This window comes from Drosophila virilis, chromosome 2 (genome assembly GCF_030788295.1).
Source record: "Drosophila virilis strain 15010-1051.87 chromosome 2, Dvir_AGI_RSII-ME, whole genome shotgun sequence".
NCBI classification, from domain to species: domain Eukaryota; kingdom Metazoa; phylum Arthropoda; class Insecta; order Diptera; family Drosophilidae; genus Drosophila; species Drosophila virilis.
The window spans coordinates 18191020-18209866 of NC_091544.1; the positions used below are offsets into that span (position 1 = coordinate 18191020).

The following is an 18847-nucleotide window of genomic DNA, read 5'->3' on the forward strand; positions in this document are numbered from 1 at the left end:
TAAAACTGAGAAACTAGTTCGCATAGAAACAGACAGACGACAGTCGGACAGGGCTATATCGACTCTGCTGTTGATTGTGATTCAGAATATATATACATTACGGGGTCAGACATGTCTCCTTCTATGCGTTACACATTTCACGAAAATTATAATGCCCTCTACAAATACAGGCGGACGCTAAAAAAAAAAACACTCAAGTGCAATCTTCAATAGGTTAACTATTTTGACTATGAACAAGACTTTGTTGTACAATTGTTGCATTGTTATCGCTCTGACTGCATTAAGTGTGGTTCTTATTGAGTCCAACTAATGAACTAATGCACATTAATGGCCATATAAAGGCACAATGCACATGGATTGTGCGACAATTTATGCTGGATGTAAAGTATATAAAAATATCATTTAATATGCAATGAGACCTTTGTGCAATTGACAAATTGAAAATGTTCAAATACAACACGTTTATGAGAACTAATTATTTTTTGACTGCTTTGATCTCAAAACTGTAACTAAGCTAAGTCACTCGCGAATGTGTGAGGCTTATGTAAGCACGGGTGCGAATTCAATTTGCGAACCCTCAAGTGCGCAGCGAGGCGTATGCGTAATATATGTAACTGACTTCGCAAAAGTGCGTAAGGGTTATGCAAAAAAATTGCACAATATTTTAGAGTATGTTAGGAATTTTAATTTAAATATCTTAGCGAATAGATGCAACTATACGATTGTCATCTGCCTGTACGATAAAAAACACAGACACACAATAACCTATAATTAAATTTAATTAAATAAATTGGCGTTATTAGTTGCTTTTGTTTGGAATGAGCCCAACGCGAACCGGAGGTTCGAAGCCATAATAAAATAAAACAGAAATGCATTTGGAAAGGAACCAAGAGGACACCAACTGGTACAAAAAGTGGATATTATTATTTTTTACTAAAAAAAAAGTATAATATTAAAAGCGGCAAGCAGCAAAGAGATTAAAAGGAAAACAAAAACAGCTTGCAAAGTAATGAACAGCAACGAAAGCAAAAAATAAACCCGTTTTCAGAGTGTTGTGCAAAGAAAATGTATATACATATACCTTTTTTGTCTTGCTTTAAGCTTTTTAATTTGTCTGGGAGTCGCACCTAGTTTGACTTTATGACCCGCGCCGAAAACAATCAACGCCTGCAGAACATCAACAAATGCGCGTGCAACATTCTCTTGGCCCGACAACGGGAATTTATTCTTGTATTGAAATAGGATATAAAGTAAAAGTATTTTTTTTATTATATGGGAACATCTGATTCTCTTGTCTTGTTTTTGTCACTGTTGCCTATTTTTTTTTCCTTGTTTTTATACTAAATACCTTAACATTTACGAAAAGGGATAGATATCCTTGAAAGTTTTTGAATTTGACAACTGTGTAGTCAGTCCAAAGCAATTGGTTAAAATCACTTGCATTCAACTTTTTACCATTCCAGTCGTTCGAGATTTAAGTCCTTTTTAAAATACAATTGCAAGTTTATACGTAAAACAATTAAGACAATTAATGTATCACCCAAGCAAAGCTGGGCAATACGTGTTAGTATCCTAATACTGAATTTATAAATGGGACTATACAATACTATCATATCTGTACAATAATCTCTATTTAATCTACTCAACTAGTTTGCACAGGATGCCCGTTAGTCCTGTATACTCTATTAAAACATTTGAACGGGTTCTTTTTGTATTGCGCACACTTGAGCCAATTTAACGCTTCCGTGTGTTTTTTGCTCGCTACGCCTTGCTGGCTGCACGCTTCTCTTACTGCTGCACAACTGCAATATGCTCTGGTACACTTTGATTTACTTTTAGCTAACAACTACAAGTAAGCGAAAGTTGTGTAAAAAAAACTCTTGAAATTTGTTAGAGGCGACATTGTTGCAAAGAACTGCCATCTCCACGTGCAATCTGTGAAACCTTACAGCTGTAATCGCAGCTGCGAAATGAAATGGAAACTTAAACTTATTATATTTTGAAATCTAAATGTCAATTAAATAACTGGCACTTGTTTCTGGCAACCGATTTGATGGCAGTCAAGCACTAGCTCTTTATATGTCAAGTAAGGGGTATTACAAATTAATAACGATTCAAGTTTAAGAAATTGAGATAAAAAATCAAATTAATATTAATTTAGTAAGAGCTATTAGAAAATAAATCAATATCAATCATATGTAATTAGGTAAAATGCTGTACAAAAATAATGACTTTCTTACTTTTACATTTAAGTTTATTAATTACATCAAAATCAGGCTTAGCGCATTTTCTGACCCATTTGGCGTCCTTGAACTTACAGACTAAGGCCAAGGCCAAATGAGTTTCAGTATATTCACATTTTTTAAATAAATCCGCCAGGACTTGATTTGAATTTGGCTGCTGCTTTTAACACACATGTATTCAAATGAAAAAGCATAAAGTTGGCTTTTCCCTTTGAGAATTGACCAGACCAGAATAGCCCATCGAGCCCCAAATGATTTAATATGTATAGAGCCAAACTTTATTAGAATTTTCAATGATATGAGGTCAGAACTTTCATGCCTGGGTCCTCATATGCATATGGGAAGTTGCCCAATTAATAAATATTTTGGCAGCTAAACGTACAATAATTGAGATACATATTTGCAAACTTTTAATTTGTAAGTGCTTGTAACGTGTGCACCCAAAGAGCTCAGAAGGCTAAATACTTCCCTTATTTACAAATTATTTTGTTATATCTCATATGTATGCATGACATCTTCAAGTAAAGCATATTTTGAGTACTGTAAAGATAGATATCTAATCAGTTATTAACAGCTGCATTATCTTTACAACGGATTCATTGATATATTTTCGTAAGCCCAAACTCAAAATAATTCACCATGATTCCATGTGACAGAGCTATACTAGTCCGATATAAAGAGACATAAAGCTCGTAAATAATAGATTTGGTCAAAATATCTTAAACAAACAAACAGGATTTTTGGCTATAGCAACTATGCAGATGATATTGCTTAAGAACTAACGAAATTGCAAGCAGGACGATTCGATGTCAATGTTTGTCTCATCAACTCTCAACAATAAGATATTAGCAGCAAACGTGAGCAGGCAGCATGCCTCTAGCTAATTCCAGATCCCTGCGGTTCTATCTTGAAAAGAGTTTATGAAGCCTCCAGATTTACAAGCTGTTGTCCCCAGTTCGAAGCTGTAACCACTTGAGATTTATAGGCAAGCAAATCTACAGCCTACTTTTGTATGTTTATCTCTGTCTCGGAAATGGCTCCTATGCTTTATTGACAGCGACAATAATATTGATACAATTATCTTAATAGCTTTAATTCATCTAAGAACCCCCCTGAACTGTGCCAATCGTTCCGATTTTTTTGAACAGCTAAGATTACGGCCATTAAAATGAACAACAAAACAATGTTATCAATAACACAAATGTTTTCTTTAGTTAAAAATAGTCTTAAACAAAGATTAATTAACTTTCTTAATCATAACCTTAATCTAAACAATCACATTTCTTTATTGGCCTCTTCAAATTTCTTCATTATCTCAATAACTGGTTCGTTTAAATATTTACGGACCTCCATGTTGAGGGCAAAGTCCCCATGATCCCACATAGGATCCTCCATGCGGTGCAGCTCCCTATTGGGCAGGCGTTCGGCCAGAGCCCAGACATCCTCCACCGCAGCCATATTATCATTGTCAGAATACCATAAGTGTAGCTCAGAGCTTATATTCTCGACCGGATAATCTGGTGGCTGCTCTGATTTATATATTTCCAGATTCTTTTTGGGCCCGTGATCGTACTGACGAAAATGTCCTGACTGCTGCTCCTGTAGATAGTGCAGCATTTGGTTGGCGGAACAGCCGGAAGGGTGCGTAGCCATGCCCTCCGGCATGGCACTCTACATAGTAATTATGTTTAAGATTTGCTTAATATTAGGCAGTTGGTTTTTACTCACCATATTCACACGACCATTTGAGTAAAGCCTGCCCAACGCGTTTTCGCAAACGGGTCTCAGCATCTGATCCGGCTCGCATAAATTGGAGAACATACTTAATAGAATATTGTTGTATGGTACTATTTCTTGGTCAGAAAATAGAAGCGAGTAGCTATTCTGATGTCCCAGATAGGGTCCCACTTTTCGCACTAATTTGTTTTCCATATTAGTCATGATCGCAATGGGAGCAAACATGTGGGCCGTTTTGATCTTCTCATTATATTCGGGACGTAAGGACATCAGTGTGAAAAATACAGTAGTGCCCTGGGAGTGGCCCACGTAGTGAATGGACTTCTGTCCCTGCCCATTGATCTCCAGAGCGTAATCGATCATGGCTGCAATATCATAGTATCCGATCTCGTGCCAGCTGAATCGCCAGAAATACGGATGTTCTGTGGAGCGTGAAGTATGATTCCTTGAATAGGTATTGCCACGACCATTTCCCAGCCAGACATCGAAGCCCGCGTCAGCAAGCAGATAGGGCAGACCATCATTTGGACCATTGAGTATCCAAGCATCCGAGCAACTAGTCAGACCGTGCTGGATAAGCACAATTGGCCGATACTCGTTTTGATTCTGCAATTTGTGGGAGTAAGGTATGCGAAAGACGCCCACAATGTAGCCATCCTCAGTTACAATGTGGTGGTGCTCCGCAGGATACCCATGCGCAGATATACGTTCACGCTAATTGAAGATTTAGTTTGTAAAAAAAATCACCAGAAGCTATAGATTTCTCAGACTTACTGTTGTGCGCCGGTCTCTTATACCTATATGAGCCTCTGGATTGTCGTATAGCTTATAGAAGTCAATATTGGCTGGTGGTGCATTTACAGCTGCTGACAGTATGCCAACCACTGAGGTGGCTAATAAGGTAATTAACACATGAAATTGACTCTGCATTGCTAAATGTCTGAACTACAACTGCGGGTAGTCAAATATTTAACTTGAAGTTTTAAGCAGCCTTTCCGCGGTATATCATCAAGTGGTTTTAGATTATCAAATATGTCAATAAGTAAGGGGACGTAAGATAGGAAAATAAAAAAAAAAAGTATAAAAGTATACACGTCTTAACAAAGAATTGCTACTTGTATAACTTTACAGAGCTTTTGAGGAGAATCAACATCTCACAGACATTCAGGCCTCTAATAAAATTAAATAATTAAATTATTGAGCTGGTAAACTTTGCAACACAAAAATTACTGGCAAATAAAGGGCAATTATTATAAATTGTTCTCTCCAAAAAAAATGGGTATTAATCGAAGAATGCTACACATGCTTATCTAATTGACGTGGCTTAACTTATCATTAATCCCGCAAACGATTTCCCGTGATGGTTATATTAACTTAACTAAATATAGAGCTGATTAGAGACCACACATCGCAGTTCATCAAAAAACAGCAAATTTAGCCTAAGAAAAAAGTTCTTAATTCGGCACAGGAAAATATATTCAAGTTTGATATTAAAAGAGGATAAAAACGAACGACCAGGAGAGCGATATAATAATAATAAATACCAGAGCGAAGGAAGAGGGAGAAAGATAATTTAAGTGCATAGAGTATAAGTTAGGATATAGTTTATCAGATTGCCAACAACAATTTTTTATACAACACTTATGGTGAAAGCATAAAATCCAGCTGAGCTTCCTAGAATACATGAGAATCGCATAGTAGGGCGATGTTTAAAATCTAGCATAGCAGAAAATTAACATTTCCCACCCGTGGAAAATTTTAAATATTTCCTAACTACTATAGATCTTTAGAAAACAACCCCTTTTCGTTAATTGTAGCAGTCTACTTATTAGTTTTAATAAAAAGCGAAAAAAAAAAAGAATTTGATGTCGCTAGCAATAGCCCTCAATTTTCTACATAGAGTTGAAAATATATGTAAACTTAGTTTTATTTCACAGAGACTACCAAAAAGATTTAATGACATTCAATTTAAAGACTTTTCAAAATTACTTATTATCTCAATGACTGGTTCATTTAGATATTTACGAAGCTTCATATTCAACGCAAAGTCATCGTGGTCCCACTTGGGATCCTCTATGTGATGTAACTCCTTATTGGGCAGGCGCTTAGCAAAAGCCAAAACATCCTCCACCGAAGTCATAACATCGTTGTCTGAATACCACAAGTGTACCTTACAGGTTATTTTCTCGACTGGATAATCTGGTGGGTGCTTCAATCTATACACTTCCTGATTCTTTTTGGGCCCGTGATCATACTGTCGAAAATGACCCGACTGCAGTTCCTGCAAATAATGCAGTATTTGATTTGTGGAACAGCCAGCCGGCAGTACACCAATACCTTCTGACAGGGCAGTCTACTTAATAGAATTTGATCAGATTTATGAATTATATCGCCTAATTTAGCTTACCTTATTCCAACGGCGACCATTGTAAAATTTTTGAACAATATAGACACAAACTGGTCGTAACAGCCGATTGTGCCCACAAATATTAGAGATCATCGTTAAAATATTGCGATTGTATGGTAAAAACTCCATGTTAGAAAATAAAACTGAAAATATATTCCTATGTCCCAGAATGAATGATAATAAACGAACTAATTGATTTTTCATATGAGTCATAATCGCTACGGGAGCAAACATGTGGGCCGTTTTGATCTTCTCATTGTATTCGGGACGCAAGGACATCAATGTGAAAAATACAGTAGTGCCCTGTGAGTGGCCCACATAGTGGATGGATTGCTGTCCCTGTCCATTTATCTTCAAGGTAAAATCTATCGTAGCAGCTATGTCATAGTAACCAATGTCGTGCCAGCTAAAGCACCAAAAGTCGGTCTTCTCTGTGGAGCGCGAAGTATGATTCCTTGAGTAGGTATTACCACGTCCATTTCCCAGCCATACATCGTAACCCGAATCGACAAGCATGTAGGGCAGAGCGTCGTTTGGACCAACGGACACCCAAGCATCCGAGCCACCCATTAGACCATGCTGAATAAGCACAATTGGGCGGTATTCATTTTGATTCTGCAATTTGTGCGAGTAGGGTATACGAAAGACGCCCAAAATGTAGCCATCCTCGGTAACGATGTGGTGATGCTCTACTGGATAACCATGATCAGCAATGCGATCCCGCTTATTAAATATGTTGTTCAGAATTTTGATCAAATAAACCACAAAACTCAGAGACTTACCGTTGTGGGATGCTTGATACCCAATTCGGTCTCTGCTGGATTATAGAGCTTATAAAACGGGATGTTGAATGGCGTTATAAATATAGAAGCAGACTTTACAGCAACCGCAATGACTACCAACAAAACGATAGCCGAAAGAAAGTAGTCATGCATTGTGTAAAGCCCAAACTAGCCAAACATTTGACTTCAAGTGTATTAATTGCCTCTGTAAGGTTTAACATCAAGTGATCATGGTCTACCCCAAATGTCTATTAATGAGATATATCAATAAAGGTTTCAAAAATGGTACACAAAATAAGAAAGAATATGACCTATATATAACCTTCACAAATGTTACATGTGTTAATAATCAATGTAAATAATTAGGAAGCTATTTCAATTGGGGACATAAATAATTATAATATGCATACATATTAAGTCAGTCACTTATTAAATGAGCTTTTTTGAAAATATCAATATTGTTTGTTCTATTAATAAAGTGTTGCTCAATGCATTTCACTTATACTTGCCCACATGACGACAATCCATAAATCATGGATTGCGAAGCTTGCGCTTGTGTTGATTTCGCACGGAAAGTGTCCTAATTTATTAACCACAAATCCAAAATGGCATTTATTTATACGTACGATTTATGAAAGTTTAAACGTAAACAGTTTGATAATTTTTTTTATTTTGATTCAAATATACTTAAGAAATTTGTAAAAGATCCCTAATAGTTCAATATTGGCGGATAATTTACTTTACAATCTAGTTCTCAAAATTGCAAGGAAAATGCCGAGCCTTGTTATATTAATTGTTTAAAAGGAATACGTATTTCTTACAGAACTGGAAAATCGCCAGAAACCTTTAATTAAAATCAATCTAAGCTTTACTGCTAAATCATAGCTGCAACATCACAACAAATGCTGCTTATTGGATCGGTTCGTGAACCCTACATAACACACACTTCAAGCAAGTTTCTGCATCAAGCCTTGGTTTGTCATAGTTTTTTTTTCTACATATGCACGTGCTACTGAAATTATTGCAATCCATTGATATTTTGATATAGAAGTTACACGCTGCATTTGATCGGTAGCCAAATTTGTTTTGAACCGAATCTTTAAAAATGGTTCAGCTTAAATATATTTGGTGTGTATTTAAAACAAAAAAAATATGAATTCCGTGTTCAAACAGGTTCAATTGAAAGCCGAGTTGCAGCCATGATTAAAATTTTAATTTTAGCGGGTTTACTAAAACACCGAATGTATAAGCTAAACAAAACAAACTTAACTAAACTAAGGCTAATCCTCGCCAGGTGGCAACGGTTGATTTAAGTCGCTAAGCACGGGCGCGGGCACTGGCTGTGGCATTGGTGCGGGTACGGGCATTGGTGCGGCCACTGGTAGTGTAGTCAAAACCGGCACTGTGGAAATCACGCTGATATCTGAGGGATCCAACAGCTCCTTTTTGATGTTGTCAGGATTGATGTAGCCGCCGCTTTCATCCTACAAAACATACGGAAATAGTTAAATTTATGCTAGCACATGCTGATCGATTAGATTTACCGTAACAAACACATCCACCGATTTGCCGGTAATGATGTCCAGTATTTGCTGAGTAATACCACTCATGGGCTCGTCCTGTATGCTCTCCGCGTACTCAAGTAGTTGCGGTCTAAGATCTGGGCACTGTTGCAGTGCATCTGCCAATTGCGGGGGTGGTAGTTGCAACAGCACAGACAGCGATTGCGGCTTAAGTCGTTGTACCGTCTTGAGGAAGCCCTCCCAGATTACCTTTTGACGCCACACCTGCTTCAGTATCAGACGTTGCAGAAGGTTCAGCACAAAGTTTGAGAGACGTGGACACAGCGTTAAGCTCTGTATGGTAGTACGCATCATCAGAGTTGGTACAGGCATTATCTCCACCAGTTGCTGCAGCACTGCCATAAGCACTTCCTGCGTGTACACTTCACGCTCGGCCAGACATAGCGACGTGGCTTTTACAATGGCCTTAAGATCGCACACATTCGTATCAATGGTGTGCAGAGCAACAAGCAAGTCTGTGGGCGATAGCGCCATCTGCTGATGCGCAAACTCGGCGCCGATGCCAAGCAAGCGATTAAATACCTCTTTCACCACGGCCTGATTGAGTTTAATCAATTTTGGTAACACGGAAATTAGCTCAGAACGGGAAAGGCCACTCAGAATGGGTATGAGCACGCGCACATCTTTGACTTTGTTTTTGTAAAGATCACGCACCCGATGCACCAGATCCGGATGTGGTGTGGGCACGCGTTCAGTCAATATGTAAATGATGCGTATAACCAAAGTTTCCAAGCCCTTGGGACAGTCTTCCAGCAGCTTAAGCAACGCTGGAGACTCCACGCCCAGTTTCTTCACGGGTGCGTCCAAACTACGTAGTATGGTACGTTTCAGTTCTGCCGACGTCTCGGTAAACACCTGACAGATCTTCTCCAGATAAACTAAAAATGGTCAAGATTAGTTTTTCTTAAGGTTGTGCAGCCGGTAACTTACCTTCCGGTTTGTAGGGCAACAGTGTGAGGGCTAGAAGCAGACACACCTTAGCGGTATCTTCCTTCCATGCAGTCTCCGGCGTGGGCCTGCCGTAATCTACCGAGAATATGGCACTTGGTGGTGTTTCAGCCACCACATATTCTAACCACTCTATGGCAAACTCATCAATGCGCGCTGGAACAATCTTATGCACATGATAGATGGTAATCAAATGCGCCAACGCACGCTCTCGTAGATCGGCACGTTCGTGCACTGCATAGTTGAGGAGCACACGTACAAAACGATTTTTACGTGGCGGTCGAAGGACCGCCAGATCCTTGACAATCTCCAAGCCATGCGGCATGAACTCCTCTACCAGGCACAGCTTTACAAGCTGAACTACGGCCTCCTCGGTTAGAATAGGCGCTTCTAGATAAAGACGACGCAGCAAAATGATTCTGTCCTTATACTCACAGCGCTCGTTGATGCCAGATATAAGCTGATTCAATAATTCGTTGTAGGCGTGATCTGGACGGTTCTCCGTCTTTACATAGGTGTGGCGTGTAAAGCCCTGCAGCAAGGAGTACTCCTCAAAGAGCCAGGAGAAGGCAAGATCTATACGCTGCTTGATATCGCTCAGTATAAAGTCCATGATGCCATAACGCACATTATCCGGAAATGTGGCGGCAATAACAGTAACCAATTTGCGGCGCTTGGCTGCCACGCCGCCCATGATGCACTGCCGCTCGGAGTTAAGGATGCGCATGATGGCATCCAGCAGAAACTTCTCTTTAATGTTGCGTGCCAGAGGTTTGGTAATCTCCTGCAACTTGAGTGTCTTGGCACGCTCCTTCATGCGCTCAATCACCGTCTGTTCGCCCTTAGAGCGCTCCATGGTCTCACGCAACTTTTTGGTGGCTTCTTCCTTGCGTTGCAGCTCCTGTTCGCTTAGCTTATCTGGCGCCTCGTCTACATCCATAGCGACAGCTGCTGCATCTGATATGGCAGGAGTCGCTTGACTCTTTGGTCTCATTGGCGGCTCTTTACTAAACGCAGCCGAGCCGGGTCCAAGTCGCAACTCCGTCAGTTGCTGTCCAAATTGATGGGAAATATTGCTTACTTGTTGTGGCAGGGACAGCTGTTTGATTGGTGTGTACTCCGCTAAGAATTTAGCTGGTGCGGCCTCCGGCAATGTGGGCAAAAACTCAACAACAAGATTGACCACAGTTTCAGTGGAACGTAAATGCTCCGCCAGAAACTTTTCATTGACACGCGTACTTTTCTGCCGCTGTCGTTCCAGCTCCTCCTCATCCAGTTCCATCTCTCGCGGTTGCTGCGGTTTTTCCCGCTGCTGCTCCACTAAACGCGCCTTTTTAGCTAAACTCTGTGCTGCATTCTCTAAAATGCGCTTCTGTCGGCGGGCCATCTCTTGCTTGTCCATTTTGGGGAGCATCTTTTGTATTTCATTGGCGCTGGCACCAAGATCCATTAGTATATTGCGTATGGTGCCAGCAAACTCAAAGGAGCCGCGCAGTTTGAGCAGCATTTGCAGCTGCAAGCGCAAGCTCTTGCGCACTGAGCTCACCTGCGAGTCAGTCAGTGTGGGCGGCAAGTTATTGTTGAGCTGACGAAAGGCCTCCACGACGGAGCCCATGAAAATGGGACGCATTTTAGCCACTGTACAAAGACTACTTGTGCAGGCAATCAGATTCACTGATGAGATGTGTGTAGTGCCATGGAACTGCAGCATAATGTCAAATATGTTGGTGCCCTCGTCCTGCAGCTTCTGGCGCCTGATAAGTTTGCACTGCTCCGGCACATCAGATAGCGAAAAGTCGCCCTCGCGTTTCATGCTATCCTCGTCCGCATAACTTTGCAATATTATGATGCCTTCCAGAAACTTAATGGCATTTGTGCGTATTCCATCGTTCTCATTGTCAATCATATCCAGGATTTGTGCTTTTATCAAACTCAGGACGCTCCATGCTTGCTCGGCACTATCGCTGGCATCAGTCAGGCTGCATAAATATTGCAGCCCGTTTTTGTAGATACTGCCACAAGCCTGTATAACACGCTTGATGACCTGTGCCGAGGAATCCCGCAACATCATCGATATCACATTAATTACATATGGCAGCAACTCGACTTTGACCTTGCTGTAAGTGAAATAGATTGAAAAAATAGCATGTGTTAACACTCTTTGCTCTTACACCAGATTTCCACATCTATAGATCTTCGTAAATAGTTACCATATTTGCTCTATGAATGAGACCACTTGCTTGCGCACCTCCTGATTCTGATCGTGCGCCAGCGACAGCACCGGTTCTAAGAATTCCTCGGCAAGCTCAACACATGAGCTGAGGACAATTTCTTGAACTTTAACGAGCAACTCACATTTCAACGTAGCATTCGCTGTGCCAAACTCATTGCACCATTCCACAACCTAAGAGCAAAACGGGCAGTTTCAAATAGCAGCCGCATCAGATTGGGCACGTTAATGATTACTAACCTTTGCACGGGCTGTGGCCGTCTTCTCATCTGTAAAGAGATTCGCTGTTTCTGAGACGAACTGGTTGCGCCCAATTATGCTGTCCATGTTTGCATAAATTATATTAAGTAAAATTTATACTAAAATAGAATCTATAAAAGCCGCGAGTGCAAGCTGACAGTGAGCCCTGTTTTCGATATCTCTAGTGGTGGTTGACGGAGTGAGCGATTATTGTTCAAACCAGTCAATTATCATTAGATATTTTTCCACACGTCATCGAAGATATTTACAATTTTAGTGTCAGCATTTTAATGACCCAATAATATTACTACTCCCAACATACATTTATTTTCAACTTATAATAAAAAACATTTGCAATGATGACTCGCTGTATGTGTGACGTCACACACATCAAGTCAATGCTACCTTCTAAGTGTATAATACTCGTGCTCAAAATTGCACACAAAACATCGGATAACGATACATCGTCTGGTAATTATCGATAGCATCGATGCATCGATTTACTCACATTTTTTGGGTGTTTTAAAAGCGTGAAAAAAACGCCTAAACAAGCCAAAACGGCCGCACATCAGGACCAATAAGCGCAGTTAGTTAACTAACTCAGCTACTGCACTAGAAGGCATTAAGAGTCGAGGACGCAAACGGCAACAACAGCAGGTTTAGCAATACACAGTGTGTTATTGAACAACGGTTGAAGAGTCATAGGCAGTGAACGAGAAGGGTGGTAGCGGAGAGTACGTGTTTGTGTGTGTGTGTGTGTGTGAGTGTGTGGGCAGAAGTTGCGGCTGTGGAGCAGCGGCGGCGGCGTCGGCGACGACGACAGCGGCTGGTTTAGTTGGAGCAGAGCAAACACGGAGCCAAGATTTCAAGCAAATAGTGAAGAAACGTTGAAATAAACAATTGAGCAAACCCAACAACAACAGCAAGACGCATTAGTAGAAGTAACAACAGCGGTTCAACTGCTTTTGTGAGCAATTAACGACGACCGCGCCCTAATGTCAAATAGCCAAGCAAATGCCGGCAGCAGCGGTAGTGTCGTGGATGAAACGAATCCCAATCCGAATCCAAATGCAATTACCCTGGCAGCGGGCACCACAATTGCCACCGCCAACAATCTGACGACCGCATCCACAACAGCTCAAAGCTCCACGGTACAACCGGCGTCTACAGCTGCAACTAGTGCTGCATCGCACTTAGTAGGCGCCTCCAGCACAACTACAACAACAACAGCAGCAGCATCCATAACTGCTGGCGATGGAGGCGTCAGCAATTTGGCTGTAGACTCATCGCCGCGCGAGTCTGGCGATGATTCGGAGGATGAGAGTGAAATATTGGAGGAGTCGCCTTGTGGTCGGTGGCTAAAGCGACGCGAGGAGGTCGATCAGCGAGATGTGCCTGGCATTGATTGTGTGCATCTGGCCATGGACACCGAGGAGGGTGTTGAGGTCGTCTGGAATGAGGTGCAATATGCGCAGCTGCAGGAGCTGAAAACTCAGGAAGACAAGATGCGTCAGGTGTTTGACAACCTGCTACAGCTGGACCATCAGAATATTGTCAAGTTTCATCGCTACTGGACGGACACTTTGCAAGCCGAGCGACCGCGCGTCATCTTCATCACAGAGTACATGTCGTCCGGTTCATTAAAACAGTTCCTCAAGCGCACCAAGCGCAATGCCAAGCGATTGCCGCTTGAATCGTGGCGCCGCTGGTGCACTCAGATCCTGTCCGCGCTCAGTTATTTGCATTCCTGCTCGCCGCCCATCATTCATGGCAATCTAACCTGTGATAGCATTTTCATACAGCACAATGGTCTGGTCAAAATAGGCTCTGTGGTCCCGGATGCGGTGCATTATAGCGTGCGCCGTCAGCATCTTGATCAACTAGAGCAGTTGCCGGAACGTGAACGGGAGCGTGGTGCGCACTATTTTCATGCACCTGAATATGGTGCCGCCGAGCAACTAACCGCCGCCGTCGACATCTACGCTTTTGGCATGTGTGCCCTGGAAATGGCCGCGCTGGAGATACAGCCGCAGTCTAGCAACAGCGAATCGACTGCCATCAACGAGGAGACCATACTGCGCACAATTAATAGCCTTGACAATGATCTGCAACGTGATCTGATACTGAAATGTCTTAATCCACAACCCCAAGATCGACCAAGTGCTAGCGACTTGCTTTTTCATCCACTGCTCTTTGAGGTGAGTTAACCCAAAGACAAATAATAAAAATATAAAACACCTAATATATGAAATAAATTTCGAGTAATCATATGTAAGTATCCTGTGATTATTTACCTTAACTATATATGTTTTAAATCTGTTTATCGATTCCCCTTTAGCTACAGCTGTTCCTTAGTTCTACTGATATTAATTGAAATATATTGAGTTTTTCAAAAAATTCAAAAGTGGATTCGAAAATAGATGCATGCATTAGGAAAGTGCTTTAGCTTTGAAGCCGCATATCAATTGATATTTCTTGTTCATATACCCTGTAATAAAAAAGAGAATGTCCGAATAGGATATATATAATTTGTTCACATGTATGTGAATGGCGTAAGAATTAAAGCTTTTAAAGCCCTTTTAAACGGCCAACAAATTTATACATGAATTTGAGCATCAAATAAGTTACCGGAGAAACAATTTGTTACCTTGTGATTTATGCGATAGGTGAAGAGTATCCCAGTCAGGCACTTTCGTTTCACTTGTTGCTTATACCCTTATTATTAATAGCTTGTTTATAATTTTTACTAGATAGTGATAAAATTTGAATAATCCTTACAGGTGCATGCACTAAAACTACTGGCCGCCCACTGTCTGGTCTTCTCGCCCGCCAATCGAACAATGTTCTCGGAGACAGCCTTCGATGGGCTAATGCAGCGCTATAATCACCCGGATGTGATAATGGCGCAGCTCAAGTTGTCTGGCGGTAATGAGCGTCAATTTCGACTATCGGATGTGCCCGGCGCCGATAAGCTGGAAAAATTCGTGGAGGATGTAAAGTATGGTGTCTATCCGCTAATCACGTACAGTGGCAAGAAGCCGCCACATTTTCGTTCGCGCGCTGCCTCGCCCGAACGTGCCGACTCGGTCAAGTCGGCAACGCCGGAGCCGGTGGACACTGAGTCGCGTCGCATTGTGAACATGATGTGCAGCGTGAAGAAACTGAAGGAGGACAGCAACGATATACTGATGACCATACTGTTGCGAATGGACGACAAAATGAATCGACAGCTAACGTGTCAGGTGAACGAGGACGATACGGCGGCGGACTTGACTAGTGAGTTGGTGCGATTGGGCTTTGTGCATCTGGATGATCAGGACAAGATTCAGGCCCTACTTGAGGAGACACTGCGAGCCGGAGTCCTCAGTGATGGCGCTGGCGCGGAAAGTTCGGGCGCAGGCGTGACCACAACGGCAACGATGGCCGCGCTGGAGCAATTGGAGCGTAACTGGTCTATCTCAGATGCGGACAAAACGATGACGACCAGCATGTCGGTCAACACTTCGCCCAGCACTGCTGTCATGTATGTGCCAGAGGAGCAGGCGGACATGGAGGGCGCGACGGTCCACAACAGTAGCAATAGTCACAGCAATTGAAGACGATGAAAGTATTCGGGCGAAGCCGGCGGGGTGCGCATTGTTTTTATTAATGGAATGAAAAAATTACATACTACGATTTTATTGCTACTATTATTTTTGTTATTTTTATATACCTATATATGTATTGCATATGTATACATATATATGTATATATACGTATATGTGTGTATGTACTTGAAATAATATTTATGTATATGTATATTTAAAAGATGTTGTACAAGGCTTCCAAGCAAGAGATTTCAGACGTGTATCCCACACTCACTCGAACACACACATAACATACATATACACATACACACGCAGCTGCTGTAGCTCGTAAGCCAGAGACGAGCTTATAAAATCGAAGCATTCGCTAAGCACGACTTTCGAAAATACCGAATCGAATTCGGCATTCTCGAATATAATCTAAACAACCGAAAAAATTATAAAACTCTAAAAACATTTCAAAGGCGGCTGCCACAAAAATCAACAAACAAAAAAATGTAATAAAAAACACTCGACCTATTTCAAAAATAGCATTTAGGCGCCCACGATTATTTTCATTGACACATAAATCATTTTATAACAACTAACGTGAAAGACATATGAACAAAAAATCCCCAAAGGCAGTGAATGTATTTCAACGTATTACAAATAGAATATGCAAAAAAGGCCACAAAAGCAAGATCGTAGCATAAAGCAGCCACAAACTACAACAGAAATACACAACAAACATAGCAACACTATTATTAAATAAATAAATAAATAAAGCGAAAACTGACAAAAAAAAATAAAAAAGAAGACATTTAATGCATTTCTACTTTTATTCTTGCTGTTATATCAAATCACATTGATAATATAGATCAAATTTGGTGCCATACTTAAGCACACGGCGTTGCAACAAGCTCGGCTTCATTGGAATCCTTCTCTGGGGTGCTTAGCTTAATGCGCTTGCACTGACGCGCCTCTTCAGGTTCCTCGTCGGTGAATGCCTCGGGTGCTTCCTCTGGTCCAACATCGTCTGCTTCGTTTGCCTGCTGAGTTGATACTGTCCGTACCTCCAACTGTTCGTCATATAAATCCAACAACTTGTTGCCCTCATATAAAACAAATGGCAGACTGGCGCGCTGATAGTAATCCGGCACTAGCTCCAAATTGTTAATGACCGTGTCGAGCATATGCGATTTTTCGCACCAAATGCCAGGCGCATCATTTCTGATCGGATTGATGTGTACATGCAGATGATAGAACGATGGCTGATAATGGAAGTACATGCGCAGCTGGGTGGGATTCAAGCCATAGCGCTGCTGTATAGCCTGCTTGGCGGACTGCCGCAAATTTTGTAGCAACGGCAAGTGGCTCGCATTGAGATCACGCAATGATTTAATATCCCGCTTGCGCACTATACCCAGCAAATAAAGGTTATCCACGTTGCGTCCGTCCCACTTGAGATCCGGGAGTAGTATAAAGCCATTTTCAGGATCAGTATCTTCGAAAACAATTCGTTCAGTTTCCTGCTTATGTTCAAGTATATTGTACACCCAGTCGAGTGAGAACTGGCTTGTGCTAATATAAGGCAGCGTGACGGATTTATAGAGATCTGGCGTTTCATTTATTATGTACTTCTGGCATATAGAATATTTCTCAATGTGCTTGTCGGTGGCCGGATAAATCACTGTGCCCTTCACCGCTGTTAGCGAAGGAAAAACAATTTACATCTGGTCATACAATTGCAAGTTGACTATTTACTGTACATACCACACAGCTGTTGGGTGGGCACACACTGAAAACTCGCGTATATATTGTTTATAAAATCGGTTCGAACTTGTAGGTCGGTGCTAAAATAACTCGGCTTAGGCTCCGGCTCCGACTCTTTATTCGCCGACACTCCAGTTGCCACGTCGCTCTCCCGATAGGCTACATGAATAAAAAAAAATGAATTTTCAATATGACACACCCGACTTACTTACCATTTTTCTCAAAAACAACAATAGCGGCGTCAGTTTCCGATAAGTCCGGGAAAGTGCCGAGTAATGTTATACTCTTGCATTTACTATTGTTGTTGAGTATGCGTTTGAGACGGAACTTGGTTAAATCATAAGATGGAGATTTAATCTCACTGCTTACATTCAGTTTTGAAGTCGATTCAACTTGTTCAGGCATTATTTTATGTTTATTTATGAGTGATTTTTTTTCTCGCGGCAATTATTCTTTAGTGTTGGCAAACGACAGGTAGCCGAAATGTAAAGACATCGGCCCCACATGAGCCTTTGCTGAATTAACAGAACCACTCCACACTTAACAGAAACAGAAGGCAACTGCTCCTCACTTAACCGGCTTGTGTTTTATTCAAATTTAATATTTTTTTCGTTGTTACATTTTCATTTTATTGTGTATAAGCCATATTACAATCATGTTCACGAACTTTAGAATACACGTATATAAAGGACTATATCGCAACACCAAGTGCATGCCAACATGTTCAAAACATTTATAATCAATTTGGGCTTAACACTACCAAACTCTTTGCACTTACACATTAAAAACTATTATTGATGTCTGTTTGAGTGGGCATACAAGGCGCAATTATTTAAAAAATATATCTTGCTATTCCTCTTGCTTGTATCTTTTATACAACAACACCCTTGGAGGGCTTGGCGCCCAGTATATCGGAAAGTTTTTGCTGATAGGAAGCCAATAAATTGACATCGGTTATGCCGCAGGCCTTGCAAGACAACTGCAATGCATTTAGCAATTGCATCTCTGAGAATTGTGTGCCGCGTTCCAGCAAGGCATTTAGTATTTCCTGCAAGAGTGGACGTTAAAAGTTTGACTTTCAGATTTCTTCAATCACTTACATCTGGTTCCATGCAGAGCAGCTCATAGAAATGTTTCGCCTGATCTAGTGCAATCTCCCTTGACGCCGTAATGTTGCTCAGCGTTTGCTGCAAGGCAATAGAATTGCGACACATGCGTTGCACGGTGATCTGATCAATGTTCTCCAAGTAATTGGAGGCTTGAATAAGTATGCGTGCTGCCAGATGTGCCAAGCCCTCGAATATGTACTAAAAAGAAATCTTGAAAAAGTTAGAGAACAGT

General features: G+C 41.3%; 6 protein-coding genes across 10 annotated transcripts in view; 1 reads left to right on the forward strand and 5 right to left on the reverse strand.

Annotated features, from left to right (window-relative positions):
- Positions 1–3249: 3249 nt before the first annotated feature.
- On the reverse strand, positions 3250–4925 carry LOC6630463 (lipase 3). The gene is made up of 3 exons (XM_002053424.4): positions 4755–4925; positions 3972–4694; positions 3250–3914 (listed from the first exon to the last, which is right to left on the reverse strand). The coding sequence occupies exons 1-3, from the start codon at positions 4908–4910 to the stop codon at positions 3519–3521; spliced, it is 1275 nt and encodes a 424-aa protein (XP_002053460.1). The 5' UTR covers positions 4911–4925; the 3' UTR covers positions 3250–3518.
- Positions 4926–5889: 964 nt separating this feature from the next.
- On the reverse strand, positions 5890–7839 carry LOC6630462 (lipase 3). Of its 2 annotated transcripts, XM_032438588.2 has the most exons (4): positions 7679–7839; positions 7170–7417; positions 6388–7110; positions 5890–6333 (listed from the first exon to the last, which is right to left on the reverse strand). In XM_032438588.2, the coding sequence occupies exons 2-4, from the start codon at positions 7320–7322 to the stop codon at positions 5944–5946; spliced, it is 1266 nt and encodes a 421-aa protein (XP_032294479.1). In that variant the 5' UTR covers positions 7323–7417; positions 7679–7839; the 3' UTR covers positions 5890–5943. The 2 variants fall into 2 exon arrangements, with proteins under 2 accessions (XP_032294479.1, XP_032294483.1); XM_032438592.2 differs by lacking the exon at positions 7679–7839 and having other exon boundaries at positions 6388–7076; positions 7170–7306.
- A 504-nt stretch (positions 7840–8343) lies between these two features.
- Positions 8344–12357, reverse strand: Sym (symplekin scaffold protein). Its single transcript, XM_002053422.4, has 5 exons — positions 12171–12357; positions 11911–12104; positions 9683–11817; positions 8714–9630; positions 8344–8653 (listed from the first exon to the last, which is right to left on the reverse strand). Exons 1-5 carry the CDS (start codon positions 12255–12257, stop codon positions 8450–8452), a joined length of 3537 nt encoding a protein of 1178 aa, XP_002053458.1. The 5' UTR covers positions 12258–12357; the 3' UTR covers positions 8344–8449.
- A 289-nt stretch (positions 12358–12646) lies between these two features.
- On the forward strand, positions 12647–16562 carry Madm (MLF1-adaptor molecule). Its single transcript, XM_002053421.4, has 2 exons — positions 12647–14368; positions 14951–16562. The coding sequence occupies exons 1-2, from the start codon at positions 13166–13168 to the stop codon at positions 15764–15766; spliced, it is 2019 nt and encodes a 672-aa protein (XP_002053457.1). The 5' UTR covers positions 12647–13165; the 3' UTR covers positions 15767–16562.
- Positions 16554–17978, reverse strand: Dcps (Decapping enzyme, scavenger). The gene is made up of 3 exons (XM_002053420.4): positions 17719–17978; positions 17507–17665; positions 16554–17438 (listed from the first exon to the last, which is right to left on the reverse strand). Exons 1-3 carry the CDS (start codon positions 17909–17911, stop codon positions 16630–16632), a joined length of 1161 nt encoding a protein of 386 aa, XP_002053456.1. The 5' UTR covers positions 17912–17978; the 3' UTR covers positions 16554–16629.
- A 302-nt stretch (positions 17979–18280) lies between these two features.
- Positions 18281–18847, reverse strand: part of LOC6630511 (exocyst complex component 4) — a 34305-nt gene continuing 33738 nt past the window's right edge. For all 4 annotated transcript variants that reach the window (XM_002053419.4, XM_070206761.1, XM_070206762.1 and 1 more), the window contains 2 exons: positions 18607–18813; positions 18281–18554 (listed from right to left, as the gene is read on the reverse strand). In XM_002053419.4, the coding sequence (XP_002053455.2) occupies positions 18378–18554; positions 18607–18813 (384 nt within the window). In that variant the 3' untranslated portion in view covers positions 18281–18377. The remainder of the gene's footprint in view (positions 18555–18606; positions 18814–18847) is intronic.

Excerpts from the sequence above, each read along its gene's own strand:
- LOC6630463 (XM_002053424.4), bottom strand. The coding sequence starts at position 4,910 with ATGCAGAGTCAATTTCATGTGTTAATTACCTTATTAGCCACCTCAGTG. Across the intron at positions 4,695-4,754 it reads TAAGAGACCGGCGCACAACA|CGTGAACGTATATCTGCGCA; the intron begins GTAAGTCTGAGA and ends ATCTTCAATTAG. Across the intron at positions 3,915-3,971 it reads CAAATGGTCGTGTGAATATG|AGTGCCATGCCGGAGGGCAT; the intron begins GTGAGTAAAAAC and ends ATTACTATGTAG.
- LOC6630462 (XM_032438588.2), bottom strand. The coding sequence starts at position 7,322 with ATGCATGACTACTTTCTTTCGGCTATCGTTTTGTTGGTAGTCATTGCG. Across the intron at positions 7,111-7,169 it reads GTATCAAGCATCCCACAACG|CGGGATCGCATTGCTGATCA; the intron begins GTAAGTCTCTGA and ends ATATTTAATAAG. Across the intron at positions 6,334-6,387 it reads ATGGTCGCCGTTGGAATAAG|ACTGCCCTGTCAGAAGGTAT; the intron begins GTAAGCTAAATT and ends TCTATTAAGTAG.
- Sym (XM_002053422.4), bottom strand. The coding sequence starts at position 12,257 with ATGGACAGCATAATTGGGCGCAACCAGTTCGTCTCAGAAACAGCGAAT. Across the intron at positions 11,818-11,910 it reads TCATTCATAGAGCAAATATG|CAAGGTCAAAGTCGAGTTGC; the intron begins GTAACTATTTAC and ends TTTCACTTACAG. Across the intron at positions 9,631-9,682 it reads GTTGCCCTACAAACCGGAAG|TTTATCTGGAGAAGATCTGT; the intron begins GTAAGTTACCGG and ends GACCATTTTTAG.
- Madm (XM_002053421.4), top strand. The coding sequence starts at position 13,166 with ATGTCAAATAGCCAAGCAAATGCCGGCAGCAGCGGTAGTGTCGTGGAT. Across the intron at positions 14,369-14,950 it reads TTCATCCACTGCTCTTTGAG|GTGCATGCACTAAAACTACT; the intron begins GTGAGTTAACCC and ends TAATCCTTACAG.
- Dcps (XM_002053420.4), bottom strand. The coding sequence starts at position 17,911 with ATGCCTGAACAAGTTGAATCGACTTCAAAACTGAATGTAAGCAGTGAG. Across the intron at positions 17,666-17,718 it reads TGTTGTTTTTGAGAAAAATG|CCTATCGGGAGAGCGACGTG; the intron begins GTAAGTAAGTCG and ends TTATTCATGTAG. Across the intron at positions 17,439-17,506 it reads GCCCACCCAACAGCTGTGTG|CGGTGAAGGGCACAGTGATT; the intron begins GTATGTACAGTA and ends CTTCGCTAACAG.